Genomic DNA, 20,106 nt, shown 5'->3' on the forward strand with positions numbered 1-20,106 from the left:
TTCTCAAAAAGCTAAAACCAGAGCTAGGGAGACTAAAGTACATGCCATGCAAGCATGAGGATCTGAGTTTGATGCCTGGAACCCATGTGAAAAACAAAACAACAACAATAACAAAAACTAGGCACAGTAGCAATGTTTATAATCCCAGTGCTGGGTAAACAGGGACAGCTGGATCCCTGAGGTTACTGGTCAGCTACTCTAGCAGAGTCAGCGAGCCCCAGGCCAGTGAGAGATCCTGTCTCAATAAAGAATGACACTTCAGGTTAACCTGGTCTGCCCACTATGTACACACGTGTATATACACTTGCACCCCATCCCAAACACATACACACATTTTTTTAAAGTGAAAAATAGAACTACCATATGACCCAACTATACCACTTTTGGGTATATACTTGAAGGACTCTAAGTCAATATATACAGAGATACTTGCACATCCATGTGTGTTGAGGCGTTATTCACAAAGCCCAAGCAATGGAACCAGCCTAGATGCTCACAAGCAGATGAATGGATAAAGAAAATGCAGTACACGATGAAATTTCATTTAATCATAAAAATAAATGAAACAAAATGATATCTGTGGGGAATGGAAGGAACTGGAAATCATTAAATTAAATAAGCAAAACAGAGGGACAAGTTCTCTCATACATATTTGTACCTGCATACACGTGTATGTACGTAAACACACGTGTGTAGATCTTGGAACTGGAAAGGGGATAATGAGAGAAGAGAAAGAGATCTTAAGGGAGGATGGAAGAAGAGAGGCAATAAAATAGATGTGATATGAAAACGGAAGTAGGACTATCTAGGAGAAGGAAACTAAGTCAGTCCATAGAGATGCAGGTGATGTGTGAGGCCACTGAGAGAGTGGGAGGAATGAACAGAAAATACGATACACATATGTGAAGATGCCATAATAAAATGCCATATGGTATATGCTATCTTAAATAATTTTTAAAACAAAAAAGACTTCAAATGCTCGGAGAGGAGTCCAGCTATAGGACAGTAATTCACTAGACTATGGCCTAACCAAGATAGCCTACTACATACATAAAGCCTGAAGTCCTGCCCATGCTCTTTCTCTGCGTAACTTCAGAGGCAAGCCTGAGTCACAAGACTGATGCTTTTCCTTGCAGCTGGCCATGACAACGTACACCTTTCCCATTTTCAAAAAATCATATGGGGCTGGAGGGTAGCTCAGAAGTTAGGAGTATTTGTTGCTATTACAGAGGACCCAGGTTTCCACATCTGACATCTACACAGCAGCCCACAACCAGCCTTAACTCCAGTCCCAGGGGACCCAATGTCCTCTTCTGACCTCTGTGGGTGCCAGAGCATGCACATGGTGCACATACATACATGCAGACAAAATACTCATACACATAAAATAATCAAAAAAGAAAGAAAGGAAAAAAAAAGACTGAATGTAAAACAAGAAGCTTCCTAGATAGGGAAATCTTGGATAAGTCCATCCCAAGAAACTAGCTCTGTAAGACAATGCTCTTAGGGCTGATGTAAACAACAAGAGATTAAACCTTAGCTCTTCACAGAGAGATGAAGGCCAGGAGCTAGAAGGATGGTTTAACAGTTAAGAGCCTTTGCAGGGTCCCGGCACCCACACCAAGTGTCCACCAACTGCCTGTCACTCCAGCTCCAGGAGATCCAGATCCATGGAAGCTCTTTTGTCTTCCATGGACAATACACTCACATACACATTTCACTGCACAGAATTAAAAATAAAAACAAATCTTTTGAAAGTTTACAATTAAAAGAAGTGAAGTCTTGATAGATGGCTCAGTGGGTAAAGGTTCTTTTCCCCAAGCCTGACCACCTGAGTTTGATTCCTAGAACCCACATGGTAAAAGGAAAAAATAAATTCCCATAAGCTGTCCTCTGACCTCCATATGTATTCCATAATACTTATGCATACATGCACACAACACACACACAAATATTTTTTAAATATAAAAAAGAAAACTTTAAATTAAAATTCTGGATGTAATATAAATATCTGGAGACAGACCACTGCTGTGTCTCTTAATGTCACTGAAATACATATGGCAGTTTAAAGTAAATATTTCAACTATATATTTTGAGATTAAAGTGCATTAGATGTAATTCATCTTAAAATACAGGTAAATGATGGGAAGGGGGAGAAGCGGACAGATGTGGCTACAATGCCTCCATCTTCTACACCCAGCTGTACAATACCAAGTGTAAGCACACTGAAAGGACAGGTGTAAGTGGGATGCCTACAACAGCTGTTTTATAAAGGTAATGAGGTCAATAAAAACAGTAAAAATGAACTTAAGTTCCAAATTGTACTCTTATTAATTCAAAGGCAGGGGACGAGAAGGATGAAAACAGGCAGACTATCAGGAGTTACACCCAGCACAGGGAGGCAGCTGTCCGTGGAAAAGGAGAAAAGAGCTGCAACCTACAGTCACAAGGGCTTGCGATCTAGAGTGTCACAGGTTCACACCTACAGAAAAAGAAAGGCGCCCAACTTGTCCTAAGGTCCCCGGGTGCAAGGAAACCAACAGGCACATTTTCATGTGATTTAGAAATGTAAACATTACATTAAAAAATAAATATTACCTGGAGAAAACCTGAACAGCAAAAATATCAGTCAGCATGAATGATTTAAATGCAAATTAAAATACTGACATTATTCAATCTTTTGTATGACTTCATAAAGTAATACAAAGAAACTATTTCATCCATTTCTAAATTTAAAAAATCAGTGTTTTCAAATGAAATAGATGACAAAAAATGATTATTTAAGGATTCATGCTCAGCCTTGAGCCTAGACATTATGAGGAGCTTACATCATTATCCTTAGTCTGGCAGTCAACAACCGACAGTCTTGATTTCTAGGCATGCAACTTTCTATCTTGTCTTAGAAGAATAGTATGTAGTATGTAAGAAGAAAAGGGAAGAGAAAATACTTTGAATACAGTACTAAACAGAAGTGGAGACAAGTATTAGCAATTGGAATGAAATTAAGGCAGGGGACCTATCTCAAAGTAAAGGAGATAGTTTAAAAATAAAAAAAGGTTTTGATTTTCAACTATACATACAGAGAAAAATAAATCTTGAAAAGCATGGTGGACGTAGATAACTGAAAATCTCCATGAATAAAAATATCAAAATTCAGTTAATTAATTTGGAACATAAATAATCAAATAAAATAGAGTTTACCTTTTCAGATTGACCATTGCCCAGGGAATTCCAGTAGGTGTGTTAAAAGCAGGAAGGAGTTTCTCAGCCAATTGCACTGCTTTAGTCTTGAATATCTGACATAAAAACATGAATAATCATAAATTACAAATTAGAGGTAAATATTGCTTATTGCCACCTCTGACAGTATGCATACCACAATGTACAAGTTATATGGAAGCCTGTGGTAAGGGGCTGTATGTCATTCTTACTGAAGAGTATACAGTAACTAGAGTGGATATCTGTAAAATATATACTAAGGAAGGTTTCCCAGTATGCAAAATCCTCGGTCTAAACATCACTGCAAAGAAAGGACATAGTTTTGGTGTTCATGTCATTTGTATTTTTACCTGGCCAAAAGAAATCCAAGAAAGGGTTGGGAAGATGGATCAGCAGCTAAAGCATTTGACATGAAAGAATCAAGACTAGTATTCAAACCTCCAAAAACCCTGCAGGGTGGGCATGGCAGTCCACCTTGAATCCAGAAACTGAAGCTGAAGACAGGGAATCCACAGACCAAGCTGTCTAACAAGACTAGCCATAGTAGAGCTCTGGGTTTGACCGAGAAACCCTGCTTCATTAAGGTGGAAGAGCAATCCAGGACAACTCCCACCACCAACTCCAGGCCTCCACATGTACTTGTCTACATGTGCACTCTCTAACCCCCACACACATAAACACACAAGAACGTTCAGGTTTCCAAATGCACTCACACACATGTGCACACACACACAAAAAAAAAAAAATAGAAAAAGAACAAAATCTAAGAGACGACAACAAGGCTATAGAATCTTTATCAACATGCAAGCTTACTTCAAATATATAACAACGACAACAACAACAGAGTCTGGATGGATGCCCTTGAGTTGCTGTAAATATGTTTCTACTTGATTCAGGGTCTTGGGGGTGGGCAGTACGTATGTGTTTCTGGTTACATAATATTAGAAAGCAAACTTTAAAAAGTAAAACTTGAAGACAACATAACTGGTTATCTCAAAAACTTGAAGGCATCTAAAAAAGAAAAGTATACAATATAATATGGTCTTTATCTTTGTATTAAAACTGCAGTGCTAGTACAATGTGAAACATAAATATGATTTCATTTTATTTCTAATAATATTTTGCCATCAAAATAACGTTTGTTTTGCTGAATTTTTGCAAATAGTTCACTATTTTTCTTCTCTACTTCATTAACTAACATGGCAAATTATATTAACTGTTTTGGTGTCAAATCATCTTTGTTTTCTGGAGTATAAACTTTTACATAAGACTTTGTTTTCCATATTCTCACTGGCTGAACTTTACTAATTTTTTGTTCAGTATTTTTACTTATATGCTCACAGAGTTTACAAATCTGTACTGTTCTTTTTGTTTTGTTGTTTTGATATCAGTGTCACCATGGCCTCAGAAGAGCAAGAAGGCGTTCCCTGTAGAGGACAGAGCATCTGAGTGTACAGAGGTTCAATCAATCCCTAACACCCACACAAGACTCTATTCCCTGACTTCTGAAGGACAATGGCCAAGTTATGTAATCCACCAAGGTGCCCATCAATGAACCAAAGGAATGTGGTATATATACAGAATGAAGTTTTTCATATACATGTGGAAAAGAAACAAAATTATGTCATCTGTAGGGAAATGGAGCTGAATCATCTTCATGTTAGCAAACTAATCCAGCCTGCTTTCATTCACATGTGGAATCCAGCTTCCAAACAAAACCAGGACAGGAGGACTATCTGAGAAAAGGAAGGGGACTGCTATTGGGAAACTGGGCCGGAAACTACTGGGAACGGAGGCAAACAAGTATGAGGTAAGCATTAGTACGATCAAAGTATATTATAGACGTTTAAAAAACGATATAACGAAAGCCACTGTTTTGCACACTTAACACAATTAAACACGAAGGAGGAGGAAAAGCAGCAAGCCCAAGAGAAAAAGGTTCTGGGTAAGCACCAGGCCAGTCTGCTTCACCCAGACAAACACTTCTGTTAGGGCCTGAGGGGCTAGCACCACTTCCCACCATTTACAGCCTAAGGTAGAAAAATAGAAAGTTAGTAAAAAAATGACTTCTGAACTATTCATTTAAAAAGGACTGTATTAGACTGAATTTTCTTGCCTTCCATATCTGATAGTCAATAAAACCATTTACCTTGGAATTAATTTTGTGAAAGTTTTCATTCTCACTTCAAATACTATATATGAGGTTATGCTTTTCTGCTTTTTCATGAGTCAATTTTGACAGATCTTTTTCAGAGAACTTGTCCATTTTACCTAAAAGCTTTGTTTGCAAAACAATGTTTGGCACATTTCACTATTATGTTTTTAATGTCTTGTGGGGGTCTCTGTAAACACCAGGGTGGCAGAGTAATGAATGACCCACATGAGGTAAGAAGGAATTCCAGGTCAACATGGCTTAGTTAGCTGGTGTTGGTCCACATTTCTAAAGTCTGACCTCAGGAGGTTTATTTTAAGTATATTTAAGTACAGTACAATTTGGAAAAAAAGTTTTCTGGTGTAATTCAATCCCCTGTGCACAAGGAGGTATACTTCTCAAAGTACATGCAACTTCTTCCAAGAAGATAGGTTCTAGAAATAGGCTATATGTATCACCTTAAGGGCCTGGGGAGGATCTGATCATTTGGGCTATTAGCCATCTCTGATCCTGGTTGTGGGAGCTTGGGAGAGCCCCTGGTTATACAGATAATGGGAAGGTCACTTAGACCATTAGTCACTTCTGGTCCTGCTTGTGGCCTGGTCATACAGAGAGCACAGATCACCAGGCTATTGACCACTCCCATTCCCAGCCTTCTTGGTGGAAAAACAGGTTATACTTCTCTTTATTGAATAGACAATCCCGAATGTTTAACATTCCTGGTTTCCCCAGTGCTATCTGAGAGCCCAAGGACCTTTGTGTTCCCAACAACATCTATGGTGTCTGCGACAATAGCCTAACCATGGATATAGCATTCATTCCAGATTTTGGTAAGCTATCTCCTATTACTTCCTTCTTGACATATTTAGCTTAAAAGCTTTATTCAATTTTGCTAATACTTTCCAAGAACCAACTTTATAACATTTTCAGTTTCTCTTGCAATTCTTTATTTGATGTGTTTATTACTTCAAAGCATTTTTTTCCAAAGCCTCAACCAAGGCTGGACTGGAACTCACGATGCAGTCCAGCCTTCTGAAGCACTGGGATTATAGTGACCACCACATACCAACAGCTATTTTAACTTTTTTTATAGTTTGATTGAGACTTGTTTTGTTGTCCAGGATATAAACATCCTGTGTACTAGAATAGACTATGTATTCTGTAGCTATTGAGTGTTCTATAAACATCAATTCACTTAATACAGCTGTTACTGTCACTAAGGACTCGGACATCATTCCTAACTTTCTGTCTCTCTGTCCTATCAATTTGCAAAAACCACTGAAGGGTCCAACAGTCCTTGTTGAATTGCCTTTTTACTTCAAGAACTCAAAAGAAAAATTAATTCTATCCACTTTTGTTTCGTGTATTTGAAGCTTTGTTATGGGGTGCCCAAAACAGATAAAGTTAATGTTGGGATTGTTATGTCTTCCTAATGTAGTATTCCTTTGTCATGGTGCATCCTTCACCCCGTGGGAATTTTTATTGTGACGTCTACTTTCTTCATGAAGCGTCCACTTTAGGTTTACTGTTTATACACTGTCCCTTCTCCCATCCAGTTGTGTTCAACCACTGTGTACAAATGACGTCTACAGACAGTGAACAGCAAGCTCTTGCTTTCATCCCTATGATGAGCATCCAACCCAAGGCATCAAACATGCCCAGCACTTACGCTACAGCTGAACTATACACCTATTCTTTCTCTTTTCTGTTTATCACCGCCAGACTTTTGAGGACTTCCTCTAGGCCTTCCTGACTGTCTTTTTTTTTTTTTCTTACTTAAATGATTTTTTTTTCTAGAAATCTAATTATGTATTGGTAATAGGGGCATACATCTCTCCATTATTTTTAATTTTTCTAGTCTAAAATCCTTAATGATTCAGACTATCGTTATACTGCACAAGTTCTTATAAAATGTAAATGCTTCCAATTATGTAGGTGATTTTCTCAGTCACTCTGTCTTATTTCATAGCTGATATACATTACAGTTAACTATTATAGTAGACTATTCTGGGTTGTTTTGTTTTAAATAAATACATCACTTTAATGTCTCCATCGGATTAGCCTATAAGCAAGACTACTGTCGGTTTCTTGATGAAAGACTAATGTAAGAGGGCCCAGCCTACTGTGAGTGGTCCTGGGGTGTATAAGAAAGGTAGCTAAGCAAGACATAGGGGGCAAACCAGTAAGCAAGCAGCGTTTCTCCAGGGCCTCTGCTTCAGTTTCTGCCTCTAGGTTCCTGCCCTGACTTCCCTTCATGACAGACAACTGAAAGCTGAAATAAATCTTTTTTTCCCCAAGTTGCTTTTGGTCATAGTGTTTTATCACAGCAATATAAACCCTAACTAAGACACAGGGTAAGAAAACATGTCTTCAATTTGAGGTGTGCCACCAAAACAGAACAATATGGCTGCTGTTTTCAACTATCGCCATCCAAAGTACACGTATATGACTTTTTAACATTAGCACTTGTCTTTTTTCCTTTCCAGTTTTATTATCTTTCTTCATGCTAAACAATTTATATTGCTCTATCTTCAAAATCAGTGATATCATTTCCAATGACAGCTGTAAATAGTAATTTTTTTTTTTTAATTTTGGGTACCATAGTCCTCATTTCTAGACTTTCCATTGTTGTTCTTTTTCAGACCTAATTTTTACTAAGATTTTCATCTATCCAGTTTCAAGAATATTTTCCTTGATGTCACTGAGCCTAGCTGTAAAAAAATACTATAAAACCTTTATTTTGTTTTCAGGGGTCGGGGTATAGATAACATTTCCCCTTGTTTTCTCAGACATTAGTAATTCTGAATTGAAACCTGGTCACTGTGAACTGTATTCTGAGACTTTCAATACTGTTATATCCTCTGAGGAATGCTTGCTTTGTATTTTCTGAAACGCATAACTAAACTCAAAACTCAGCCATCTTTCCTTATAGCAGACAGCAGCTGGAATAGGCACGTTAGGGATCAAGAGTAACATCTAGGAAGTTTGATGTTTGTTCTACGCATGCTTACTTTTAGGAGTTAGCCAAACAAGTAGAGTAGTGCACAGCACCTGGGACTTTCCCTCTAGAGCACTCTCCTCTGACACATTTTACCCCTAAATCTCTACCTGCTACAAACAGCTATAAACTCTGTCTTCTCATTCATCAAATCTGTAAGCAGGAACATAATCAAGTACAGACTGGTGTTACCACTGGAACTTTCAAGCACACATAACTGAGTACAGATGCATTTATGACCCCTCTTGGTGGAATATAAGCACTAAGGTGCTTTTGGTCATGGTGTTACCACAGCAACAAAGGCAAACTAGAACAGTCAGAAAATTAGTGGAATATTTTGCCCAATGACCAAGGCATTTGTAAACAACAAAAAAGTCATATTTTCAATAGAAATTGCAGCAATTTCTGGAGCAAGATCACTTTTCCCAAAATAATTTGATATTTAAACCAGAAAATATTAATGCTTAACATTTCTTTTTCTTTATTCATGACTCTCCTTAACAGTACTTTAGGTTCAAAAGCTATTCATTTGTCCAAGAAAATATCCCTCAACTGACTCAGTATATTTATGTTTTAGTAAAGATAGACTTTATTGCTGTTATTTCTTTTGTTTTTATTATTCGTGACTGTGTATTAAACTCCACCTAACAATTTCTCTACTTTAGCTGACAGATTCCAGGTACCATTTCCCATATAAATTATGTTTTCTTAGCTAGAAAGGCACTTTGATACTATGAAAAAATGAAGAGAAACCACCTTGTTAAAGAAAAGCCATATATCTGTATCAACTAAGCATAATATAAATCATCAAAAGTCCTTAACTTGTGAATATTTAATAGAAATAGCATTTTTCTGAGAAAAATAATGCTTCACATTTATGACAGTAACAAATCAGCAGGAAAAAGCAACACTTTGTTAGGACAACATGTAATCATCATATGTCTTCCTACACCAGAAAATGGGGTACAAGTAAAACATTCCTTATTCCAGTTACACCTCCAATATAATAAAAGCACTTTGTTAACTTATAAATTACAGTCAACTGTCTGGCTCATATGAAAAGAGCCTACTTCCTATCCATTCAGCATTTGGTAATATCAAGTTCAAATTGTTTTTCTATGATGCATTTGTTTTTAGCACATCTCAGATTCACTGTTGGATTCACAGAAAAGGGTATAGTCATAACTTTCAAATCAAAATGATTACAAATACATTAACACAATTCTACTGAGTGAGAAAGTCAGGACAGAAAAACATAGCCTTACTCCTGAGTGCACAGTGTCTTAAAAATTCATTGTTATTTATTATAAACTAAGTAAAAATCTTCACTACCCTCACAAATTGCTGGTTAATGTTACCAAGTTGATCGTATTAAGGCACACCTAAAAAAGGAGAAATGCACACACCCCTGTGAACAGCTGTGAAGTGTTTCCAGAGACAAGTACAGGGTTGAAAGGCCTGGTCTAATGATGAATGTCACATGCTGGCACACTTGTGGAGAAGGACAGAAGTCAGGCCTAGATGGAGGAAGTTGGCCACAGGGCACACGTCCTTGGGTGCCCTACTCTGCCCTGGCTCAGTCCTCCATTCCTTTTCTGTGCTGCCTTCTCTACTCTGCCATGCTCTCCCTGCTGAGATGGACTGAAACCTTTCAAAGGCATTAACAAAATAACCTTTCCTCTCTTTGCTTCAACTTTTCTGCAGAGAAGCCTACTACGCAAGAGTCAAGGCTGAAGCTTCCCTTTTATATGTTGTCTCAAATGAATTTTGGTTCTCATTGCTATTGAAATGAAAATTAATCAATTATATCAAACACTCACACATAAAACAGTACTTCCAGATAAATAATAACCTCTAACCTGGGGGGGGGGAGATATCTGAACTCAAAGTCTTAAAACAGTCAGTCCTATGTTCTTCCTCGCACTGACACCTCCATCAGGTTACCCTGTGGACAAGTCTGTAGGGCACTTTCCTGGCTGCCCATTGATGGGGAAGAGACAGTCCTCTGTAGGTAGTGTCATCCCTAGGCAAGTGCTTGTGGGTGACAGAAGAAAGCAGGCTAAGCAAACCATGAAGAGCAAGCCAGTAAGTGTCAGGTCCGCCTTGAGTTTCTGCCCTGACTCTCTTTAAGTGTCCTAAACTGTAAACTGAACAAGTCCTTTCCTCCTCAAGTTGCCTTTAGTCGTGTTGTTTATCCCAGCAACAGAAGACTAACTAGAACAGCAAGACACACTATACACAATATTGTAATGGGGAGTGAATGTCACTGGCCAAACCCACAGAACGTCCCACACTATTTGAGCCACACTGTAAAGCACTTACTACAGGAAGAACTGACAGTGTAAACTCATCAGCTGTGACAAATAAAGCACCATGGAAGACAGAGTAAGGGAGAAGGTTGGGGCCACAGGACACACAAGGGGTATATGAGAAATCTTTGTACCTTCCTCTCGTCCTTGCATTAAAGTACTGTTTAAACTATTCTCTAAAAAAACCTTCTTCTCTAAGAAAACCAATAGGTGGGATAAAAAAGAACAATTAGTCCAAGAATGCCAACACTAGACAGTCTCATCTATGTGGGAATGAAATACCAGGGAGAAAGAAGCAAAGGCAGAATAAAACATGTTCTAAAATAGTAATTCAGAACTTTTTCAAAGTGATTAAAGATACATCTGAGATTCGGGGAGCATCAAGTAAGATAAGGAAGTCCTACCCTACCCCCAAGAGAAAAGTAAAACCATTCATATTCTTCATACAAACAAAATATAAACAGAAAATCCTAATGGTAGCCAGAGAAAAACACTGCATACAGAAGGATAAAGACTAAAGCAGATTTCTCATCATAATCCTTCCTTCATAAGACAATTCAGTGCTATCTTCAAAGTGTTAATGTAGTGGTTCTCAACCTCCCTGATGCTGTGACCCTTTAATACAGTTTCACATGCTGTGGTGGCCCCCAACCATAAAATCATTTTCACTGCTACTTCATAACTGTAATTTTGCTACTGTTAGGAGTTGTAATGTAAATATTGGATATGAAACCCCTATGAAAAAGCCCTTTGGGCCCCAAAGGGGTCGAAACCCACAGGTTGCGAAGTACTGTGCTAAAGAGAACTGCATAAACCCAAATTCTATGCCCAAAGAAAATTCATTAAATTTAAGGAGGGAACGGCACTTGTTGTAGAGTATTATTTTAACTAGGCAAAGATGTATTACATTTTTGTACATGCTGCAGAATATTACTTTAACCGTGTAAAGGTGTGTTACTTTTGTTTATGCTGCATTTGTTTGTAAAGGTGTGTTACTTTTGTTTATGCTGCATTTGTTTAACGATATAAGGATGTGTGTTTAATTATGTCAAGATGTGTTGCATTTGTTTCACTTTGCCTACCTAAGGCACTTGATCGGTCTAATAAAGAGCTGAATAGCTAGACAGCAAAAGGATAGGCAAGGCTAGCAGGCAAAGAGAATAGGAGAAATCTAGGATAGAAAAAAAAAACAGAAGAAGAAAGGAGGAGAGATGGAGGAGGAGAGACTGAGGGAGATGCCCAGGGCCAGAAACCAGGGAGCCGCCAGCCAACCAGACATAGAGAAGCAGTTAAAGTAAGCTATACAGAAGTAAGAAAGGTAATAAGCCCCAAAGCAAAAGGTAGATAAAGAGAAGCAGGTTAATTTAAGTTAAAAGAGCAAGCCAGAAACAAGCCTAAGCTAGGTCAAGCATTCAAAACTAATAAGTCTGTGTCATGATTTGGGAGCTGGTTCAGGCCTAAAACAAAAAGCCTGGTACATTTTGGCACCAAACATGGGACCTATATTTCCACATAGGGCCTGAGAAATCTGAGGAGAAAGAAAGGGGAGAGAAAAAAAAAAAAAAGCCAGTACATTAAGTAGAAACAGTGTGATGGGTAGGGATGCCTGCAGCAGCACAGACACCAGCATTCCAGAGCTGGGGGACTGAATGCAGCTCCCAGTCTGACCAGGCCTTCAAGCTTTAGGCTTGGCTCTTGCAGACCCAGGGAGTGGATTGGAGCCAGCTGCCAAAGCCACAGCAGAGGACCCTGCAATGGCTTAGCAGTTTGTTTGGCTCAAGCAGACCAAAAAAAAAAAAAAAAAAAAAAAGGGCTAGAGATACACAGTAAACCAGGTTCCAGGTTCTGATAGAATAAAACTCTAAACAGGTTACAGTGTGTTTAAAAATGTGTGCAGGCTTAAGAAAGAAAAGAAAAGAAGCATAGACAGTTACAGAAAAAAAATAGTTTAAAAATAATGAAGTCTTTAAAGAGAGAAGTAAAGTAATAATTAAAAAAAAAAAGAATAAACTACGTAGAGATGGAAAATACACAGAGAGTCTGGATCCTGTATGTTATAGTGTCATCTTTGAATTTCTTGACTGCTGATGAGCCAAGGACAATTACTGAGAGACATGGGATTTAATCTATGCTAAAAAAAAAACCAGCATAGACATTTTAAGAATGCCTTAACTTTAAAATGGAAGTCAAAAAATATATTGCTTTGGGGAAGAGGTTATGCTTTTGATTCCACAGGAAACAAAAGGCTGTGGATTCATTCAAGGTTAGCAGGGATCAGATCTGATCCAGGAAGATCCTCTGAAAATCTTGGCTACAGACATAAAGAAATATAACTGGAATAACTGCAAGACAGGTGACATATATTTTACCTGCTCAAACATAAAACAAAACAAAAAAAATCACCTTTGGCTGGCTTGTGTATAATGCATAATCCATACTTGTGTTAATACAGAAATGTATGTTACCTGTGAAAGTTTGTGTTTTTTCAGAGCAAGGGGACCAGACACAATGAAAATGGGTGACCCAGGTGATCCAGCCTCTCATAGTGACTTCGTTGCAGTTTCTTCAGAGTTCTGCATCCAGAACAACTTCAAGGCTGCTGGCTGAGATGGTCCAGCCTCTCAGACTATTGTAGCTAGGACTACAGATAAGCCTTGTACTTTCCTATTGCACAGAGACTGGACAACAAATGTTGTAACTGGTTTTCCCAGGACTTGACCATTATTTCAATTTTCTTGGGTTCCCTAAAAATGCCTTCATCAATAGACAACAGGAAGCAGTCTAGAGAACACAGCACCTATACTGCCAAGATGTGGGGTAAATAGTTTTTGGTTATTTGGTGGGTTATGGATGTTTGTCATTGTTTAAGAGGAATATAGGAATATAGGATAAAAAGACAACTATTAACCTCAAATACTTTTACATTGGTATGGATTTTGGTATATTGATACAAATTTAAAGTTATTTTTGTTATACTGAATGTATGTTTCTACTCTTGTTTAAGGTATTGTGCTTATGTGGCATATTTAAAAATGTAATGTATAATTAAGAAATACAGGTTAGTAGTCATCTATAATCAAATTTGTAGTCATATTAGGTATGTTTTCAAGGTCAAACAGACATATTTAGGTAAGACAGATGGTCTTCACATACTTCAAAGACCTACAGGTTATCGTGTTTTAGATGTTTAATAAGCTAAGGCTTTTCGTGACAGTGAGACACATCTGCTCCTGGCAGCACCAATTTACTTCAGAGAAGATGATGGGTATCTAAGAAACTCTATACAGAGTTTGCTTTCATTGTAACAAAACTAACCATTTGGGCAAGAAACTGTCCTTGCCTCAATTGCTGACAGTACAAACTGGACAAGCAGGATACAGAAGGAAAAAGACTATCAAACTTTGTCAAGATAAGGCAGCATAGTCCTTCGAAATTCCTGCTTCACAGAAAAGTCTGCCAGATATTCTAGGCCTGTAGACCGATGGATGCCCCAATGTTGCAGAAGAACTTTGGGTGACTGTCCAGGCAGTCATTTCTATAGATTTAGAAGTTGCTTGCACTGTACTTCCTGTATACTCAAGTAATATTATATCCTTCTGGGGTCTTTGGAGTTGAAGACTAGATAGTTATAGTGTTCCTTGGTTATGATAGAAGGTAAATTAGGTACAAAACTTTGGACTCACCAAGATAAGATAAACAATGGAGTATTTTCTCTGAATTTGCCAAATACAAATGGACTGGATATTGTGAATGTAATCCTTACTTGATCATTGTTCTTGTTGTATATAGCTTTACTATGCTAAAGTTAAAACCCTTCCTTTTCATTTAGACAAAAAGCAGGAAATGTTGTAGAATATTATTTTAACTAGGCAAAGATGTTATTACGTTTGCTTATGCTGCAGAATATTACTTTAACTGTGTAAAAGTGTTACTTTTGTTTATGCTTCATTTGTTTAACTATGTAAGGATGTGTGCTTAATTATGTAAAGATATGTTGCATCTGTTTCACCTTGCCTGCCTAAGGCACCTGATTGTTCGAATAAAGAGCTGAATGGCCAATAGCTAGACAGCAAAAGGACAGTCAGAGAGAATGAATAGGAAGAAAAATCTAGGCTAAAAAAAAGAAAGAAGAGAGAAGAATGAAAGAAGAAGGAGCAGAAGAGAACAAGGGAGATGCCCGTGGCCAGAAGCCAGGGAGCTTCCAGTCAGCCAGACATAGAGAAGCAGTTAAAGATATACAGAAGAAAGGTAATAAGCCTCGAGGCAAAGGGTAGATAAAGAGAAACAATAATTTAAGGTAAAGGAACTAGCCAAAAAAGAGGCTAAGCTAGGCCAAGCATTCAAAACTAGTAATAAGTCTCTGTGTCATGATATGGAAGCTGGTTGGCGGCCTAAAAGAAAAAGCCTGGTAGACACTCACACACCTGCCTAGGATTGCTTGCTCTGGGGTGGGGAGAAGAAATCTCAATGGCCATTATGGTGAGCCAGGATATGAGTGGTATAGGAGAAACAGACAGAATGGCTCATATCCTGTGAACAGAGGCAGATCAAAAGAAGAGAAGGCAGTGATGAAGGGGCTGATGCGGGAGGCCTACTTGCCACCCAAGGCCATAGTGACGTCCAGGCCTAGGCTGCTGCCAAGGCCCTGCTGCAGCTGCAGTCTGTGTTGATGTCTGTGGCTCCTGATATCACTGAAGGCCATGAGGACACCTGGGGTCTGGACTGCCACATGTGCTATGTTGGTGTCTGAGGGCCATGCCACCACAGGGGCCACCCCAATCTGATCTGTGCTGCCGAGGCCATGGTGTCGTCAGGGCCTGAGCTGTTGCTGAGGCCCAACTGCAGCCGGGGTCTGTGTTAATATCCATGGCCCATGTTGCCACCAAAAGCCACAAGGATGCCCGGGTTCTGGGCTGCTACCTATGGCCATGTTGGGGTCCAAGGGACATGCCGCTGCAGAGGGGGTGCTAATCTGAGGTGCTGCCAGAAGCCAGTGTGTCGTCCAGCCCAAGCTGCTACTGAGGGCCATGTCTGGGTTCAGAACCCTACCACAACCAAAGTCTGTGTCAATGTCCATGGCTCCTGTTAACACTGAAGGCAATGCACATGTGCAAGGTCTGGGCCGACACCTGAGGCCATGTCGGTGCCTGAGGGTCAGGCTCCTGCCAGGGTCATACACATGGAGTAACCTACACTGCCACCTGGGGCCATAGTGATGTCCAGGCCAAAGCTATGGCCTGGGGTCATGTCTAGGTCAGTGGGCCTACCGCACACTGGTTCTGTGTTGATGTCTGTGGCTTCTGTTACCATCGAAGACCATATAACTGCCCAGGGTCTGGGGCACCACCCGGGGCCATGCTGGAGTCCAGGGACCACACTACTGCTGGGCCCATCCCCACCTGAGAGCCCTGTAGTACCACCCAGGGCCATGCTGGAGTCCAGGGACTACACTACTTCTGGGCCCATTCCCATCTGAGAGGCCTCCAGCACCACCCAGGGCCATGCTGGAGTCCAGGGACCACACTACTGCTGGGCCCATTCCCATCTGAGAGGCCTGCAGCACCACCCAGGGCCATAGTGACAACTGGACCCAGCTGCTGCTGCTAATGGCCATGTCTGAGTCCATGGTCCTGACGCACCTAGGGTCTGTGGTGCTGTCCATTGCTGTGTTACCACAAGGACCCATGCAAGCCATGTGCTGAATCATAGGTTGAAGCATGTGTTGAAGTATGAGGGTTATGCTGAGCTAGCCCTGACCCTCACTGGCCTGGGGAGAGTTTACCCTGCCCCTCCCATACCCACACAAACCCCACCCCCAATACCCCCTGGACCTGCCCCTCATAAGAGAGCTAAGCTAGTCCCTGCACTTATGATAGCTAACCCCACCTGAGGGGGGTGGTCCCAGAAGCCCGGAATGACCAACTCACCTACCACCCAGACACACATCCAGGGCTTTGAGCTGGCACTCACCAACATCTACTCTATCTAGGATGGGCTGGAGCGCATGAAAGAACTGGCCACAGGAGCTCCATGAGTCGGGACAACAGTAGGATATCTGAGAGAAGATTCGGTGAGGATCCAGCACTGACTGTATAACAGAAGCTAGAGGCCTTCAACTTGACCAACAACACACTACACAATGAACATTTGCAAGTAAAGCTGTTTGAACAAGAGTATATACCGCATGATACACTGCAGCTCCTAAAGCCACTAAGACAAATGAAGAGGCAATGGAGATGAAGGAACGAAGTCAAAGTGGTTTCTGGTTTTTGTTCGCTTTTTGTTTGTTTTTAATTAATTTTCTTATTTGTATTTTTAATTTTATTTTTATTATTTCTTTTTAAATTTTCAGGGGGGGGGGACAGAACAAGGAAGAGGGTGGACATGGAGGGACTGGGAAATGATGGGAGCGGGATGCATGATGCGAAGTTTCCAAAGAATCAATACAAATTATGTTAAATAATAAAATAAAATAAGGAAGAAATAAAGACCGAGACTAACAAAAACAGACGGAACTTACTAGCAGCAGATCGCCTTTTAAAATGCTATAGGAAGCTCATTACACAAAGGGATAAAATACAGAACGTGTAAATAAACGAAGACTAACAAAAATCACTGCAATTCAGATCAATAAAGTGTCTCCCTTCACACTGAATGGCTCTACAATGTAGTTGACATTAAAAGTAAAAATTGTAGAAACATACTATGGATTTTAGCATAAAACTTAAAGATAGAACAAAAAAGAAAGAGAATACTGGAGAGAATACCATTACGAGGTTCTCACACACAAGTGAAGTTAGGTCTAGAGGCAGATAACAGGGCAGACTAAATTAAACATCTGAATATAAAAGAACAAAAAGCAGCTATTTTCAAAAATGCTACCAACAAAATCACTTAAGCTGGGCTAGATGACAGCACACACCTGTGCACCTAGCTACTCAAAAGGCTGAGGCAAAAGACAGAAGGTTTAGTCACCTCAGCAACTTTGTGAGACTTGTCCCAAAATTTTTAAAGGAGCTGATATATGAGTCTGAAAACATGGCTTCGCCATTAAGAGTACTTGTTGCTCTGGCAGAGGACCTGCGTTCCGTTCCCATCACCCACATGATGGTTCACAATCATAGTAACTCCAGTTCCAGGAGATCTAATACTCTCTTCTGACCTCCTTGGTACCAGGCATGCAGGTACATGGTCTACATACATATATAACATACATGCATATATACAGGTAAAACACATAAATAAATCTAAAAGGAGTGAGACAAGGTTGGTGTATAGCTCATAGCTAAATTGTTTGTCTTGCAAAAGAGGCCATGGATGTAGTCTCTAATACAACATTGAACACACATACACATGCAAACACACAGTACAAATAGTATGTCAATTATAGAGATAAAGTATTACAAAGATATATTTAAAAAGTAGGCATATGGTGGGCGGTGGTAGCACACGCCTTTAATCCCAGCACTTGGGAGGTAGAGGCAGGCGGATCTCTGTGAGTTTGAGGCCAGCCTAGTCTACAGAGCAAGATCCAGGACAGGCACCAAAACTATACAGAGAAACCCTGTCTCAAAAAAAAAGTAGGCATATTTTAAAAAATCATTTTTAAAACACATTTTAAAAAAGAAATTAAAAAAAAAAAAAACCCTGGTGGGACAAATAGAAATCTTAACGGCTGTATAAAAAAAGGCAGTAAAGGGCTGCAAAGATGAAGCACACTGTTCCTCCAGAGACCCCAGTTCAATTCTCATGTCAGGTGGCTCCTGCTGGCCTGTAATTCCAGTCCAGGGAATCCAACTCTATGGCTTACGTGGGTACCAGCATATGTACACATATCCACACACAGATACACAAACACACATAATCATTCTTATAAGTCTTAAAAAACAAGGCACTATGTATGGATCTCTATTTCCCTGTGTCTAGACACTCCCATGAAAACAAGCTGATGCTTGTGGCTCAGTCTATACTGCCTCTTCACTTTATTGGGTCAAATGCTAAAGAAAAATGGAGTTAAGCAAGCTCTGCTACAAACAGGGGTTCTTCTCGGTTGTACACAAAAGTATAGAAGGAAAGGATGGTCTTGGAGAAAATCCCCTAAAGTGGTACTAGAGGGGTAGCCCTATGCTATAGAACCTTAGCTACTCTAATCAGCCAAATATCACAAAAAGTAGTCACTCCTCAGTGAAGACCTCACTTTCCTAGGTATTAACCCTCTCAAAATTCCACACATAAGCCATGATTTCTCATCCAGTTCCCAACAGACACTTACAAAGGCTCCTTAAAGCTCTATCACAGCTGTAGGTGCCCTCCTCACAACCCACTACATTTCCCATTCTTTCTTTCTCATGCCTTCCAAGAAAGTTCATCACAGATTGGCATGTAGGACAAGAGACAGCCTCTTCCTCTTGGATTAGTTCACATGCCCATGCTGTCTCCTTCCTACAGTCTTCTCAACTTCCTTATTCTTTGTTGGAAAAGGTTTAAGCAGGAAGAATGGGATGTGCTGTGCTGTTTCTTCCTTTTGCTTCTTCCTGGCCTTTATCTCAAGGCCCATATGTCCAGTAAAGGGAGAGGAAGAGACCCTTTCTACAGAATAAGCGAGGGTGGGTAGCTAGATCCAGTCAGCTGTACCCCATTTACTGTACTCAGCATTCTCTCTGATTCTTCCTGCCCTGTCCTTCACCTTGAAACAGACTGGGAATAGGGAAAGGACAGAATAGAAAAACAGTGATTTAAATTTCATCAAGTAGAGCTTACAAAACTCAGTTACAGCTTCATTTTATACCACGACCTTGGCATAGGGCTTCAAGAGTGGTCTGAGTGTGGACACGATGGGCCTATGGATCTCTTGGTCTGCAACTCTGGCTTTTCCCTTTGACCACCAGAGGGACTATTATTTGGTGCTTTCTCTCTGAGTGCTGAAGGAAAGCCAGGCTCTAGATCTAGACTTCCATTTTAATCTTGCAAAGAAATTTTTACTTAGAATTAGAAAAGGTTGGAGTTTATAGCTCATGCTCTTAGTCCCCCTAAGATCACCAAACATTTTTCAGTCTTCTGGAGTGAGTCTACAATTTTTGATGCTCAACCCTATCCTCTGATTCAGCCTACATCCAATCAGGATGTCTGGCTCTTCTCCTTCCCAGGTCAAGAGAGGATGCCTTCTTCAGAAAGCTTTTGAGAACTAGCTTTCCCCCAGAAAGATGAAAACCAGAATGCCCAATCTTAAACATTCTGCCCACAGTTCTACTTGACCCCAAACTTCCTCCACACAACAGTGTTTAAAGTAACCTTTTCCAACAATGAAAGGAGACCAATACCTGGGCATGTCTGAAGGGGCATCACTGTGTTCGTACACAGAGTCAGAGATTGCTCTGTGCAAAGACAACTATGTTATATCGACCAAATAAATTAAATACATTGTTAGA

At 39.9% G+C, this 20,106-nt stretch overlaps 1 protein-coding gene across 1 annotated transcript in view; it reads right to left on the reverse strand.

Annotated features, from left to right (window-relative positions):
- The window catches only part of Man1a2 (mannosidase alpha class 1A member 2), a 128,531-nt gene that overhangs the window by 64,280 nt on the left and 44,145 nt on the right, over positions 1 to 20,106 (reverse strand). The window contains exon 6 of the mRNA XM_059265959.1: positions 3,202 to 3,296. Coding sequence (XP_059121942.1) covers positions 3,202 to 3,296 — 95 coding nt within the window. The remainder of the gene's footprint in view (positions 1 to 3,201; positions 3,297 to 20,106) is intronic.

The sequence above is a fragment of the Peromyscus eremicus genome, chromosome 6 (assembly GCF_949786415.1).
Source record: "Peromyscus eremicus chromosome 6, PerEre_H2_v1, whole genome shotgun sequence".
Classification (NCBI taxonomy): domain Eukaryota; kingdom Metazoa; phylum Chordata; class Mammalia; order Rodentia; family Cricetidae; genus Peromyscus; species Peromyscus eremicus.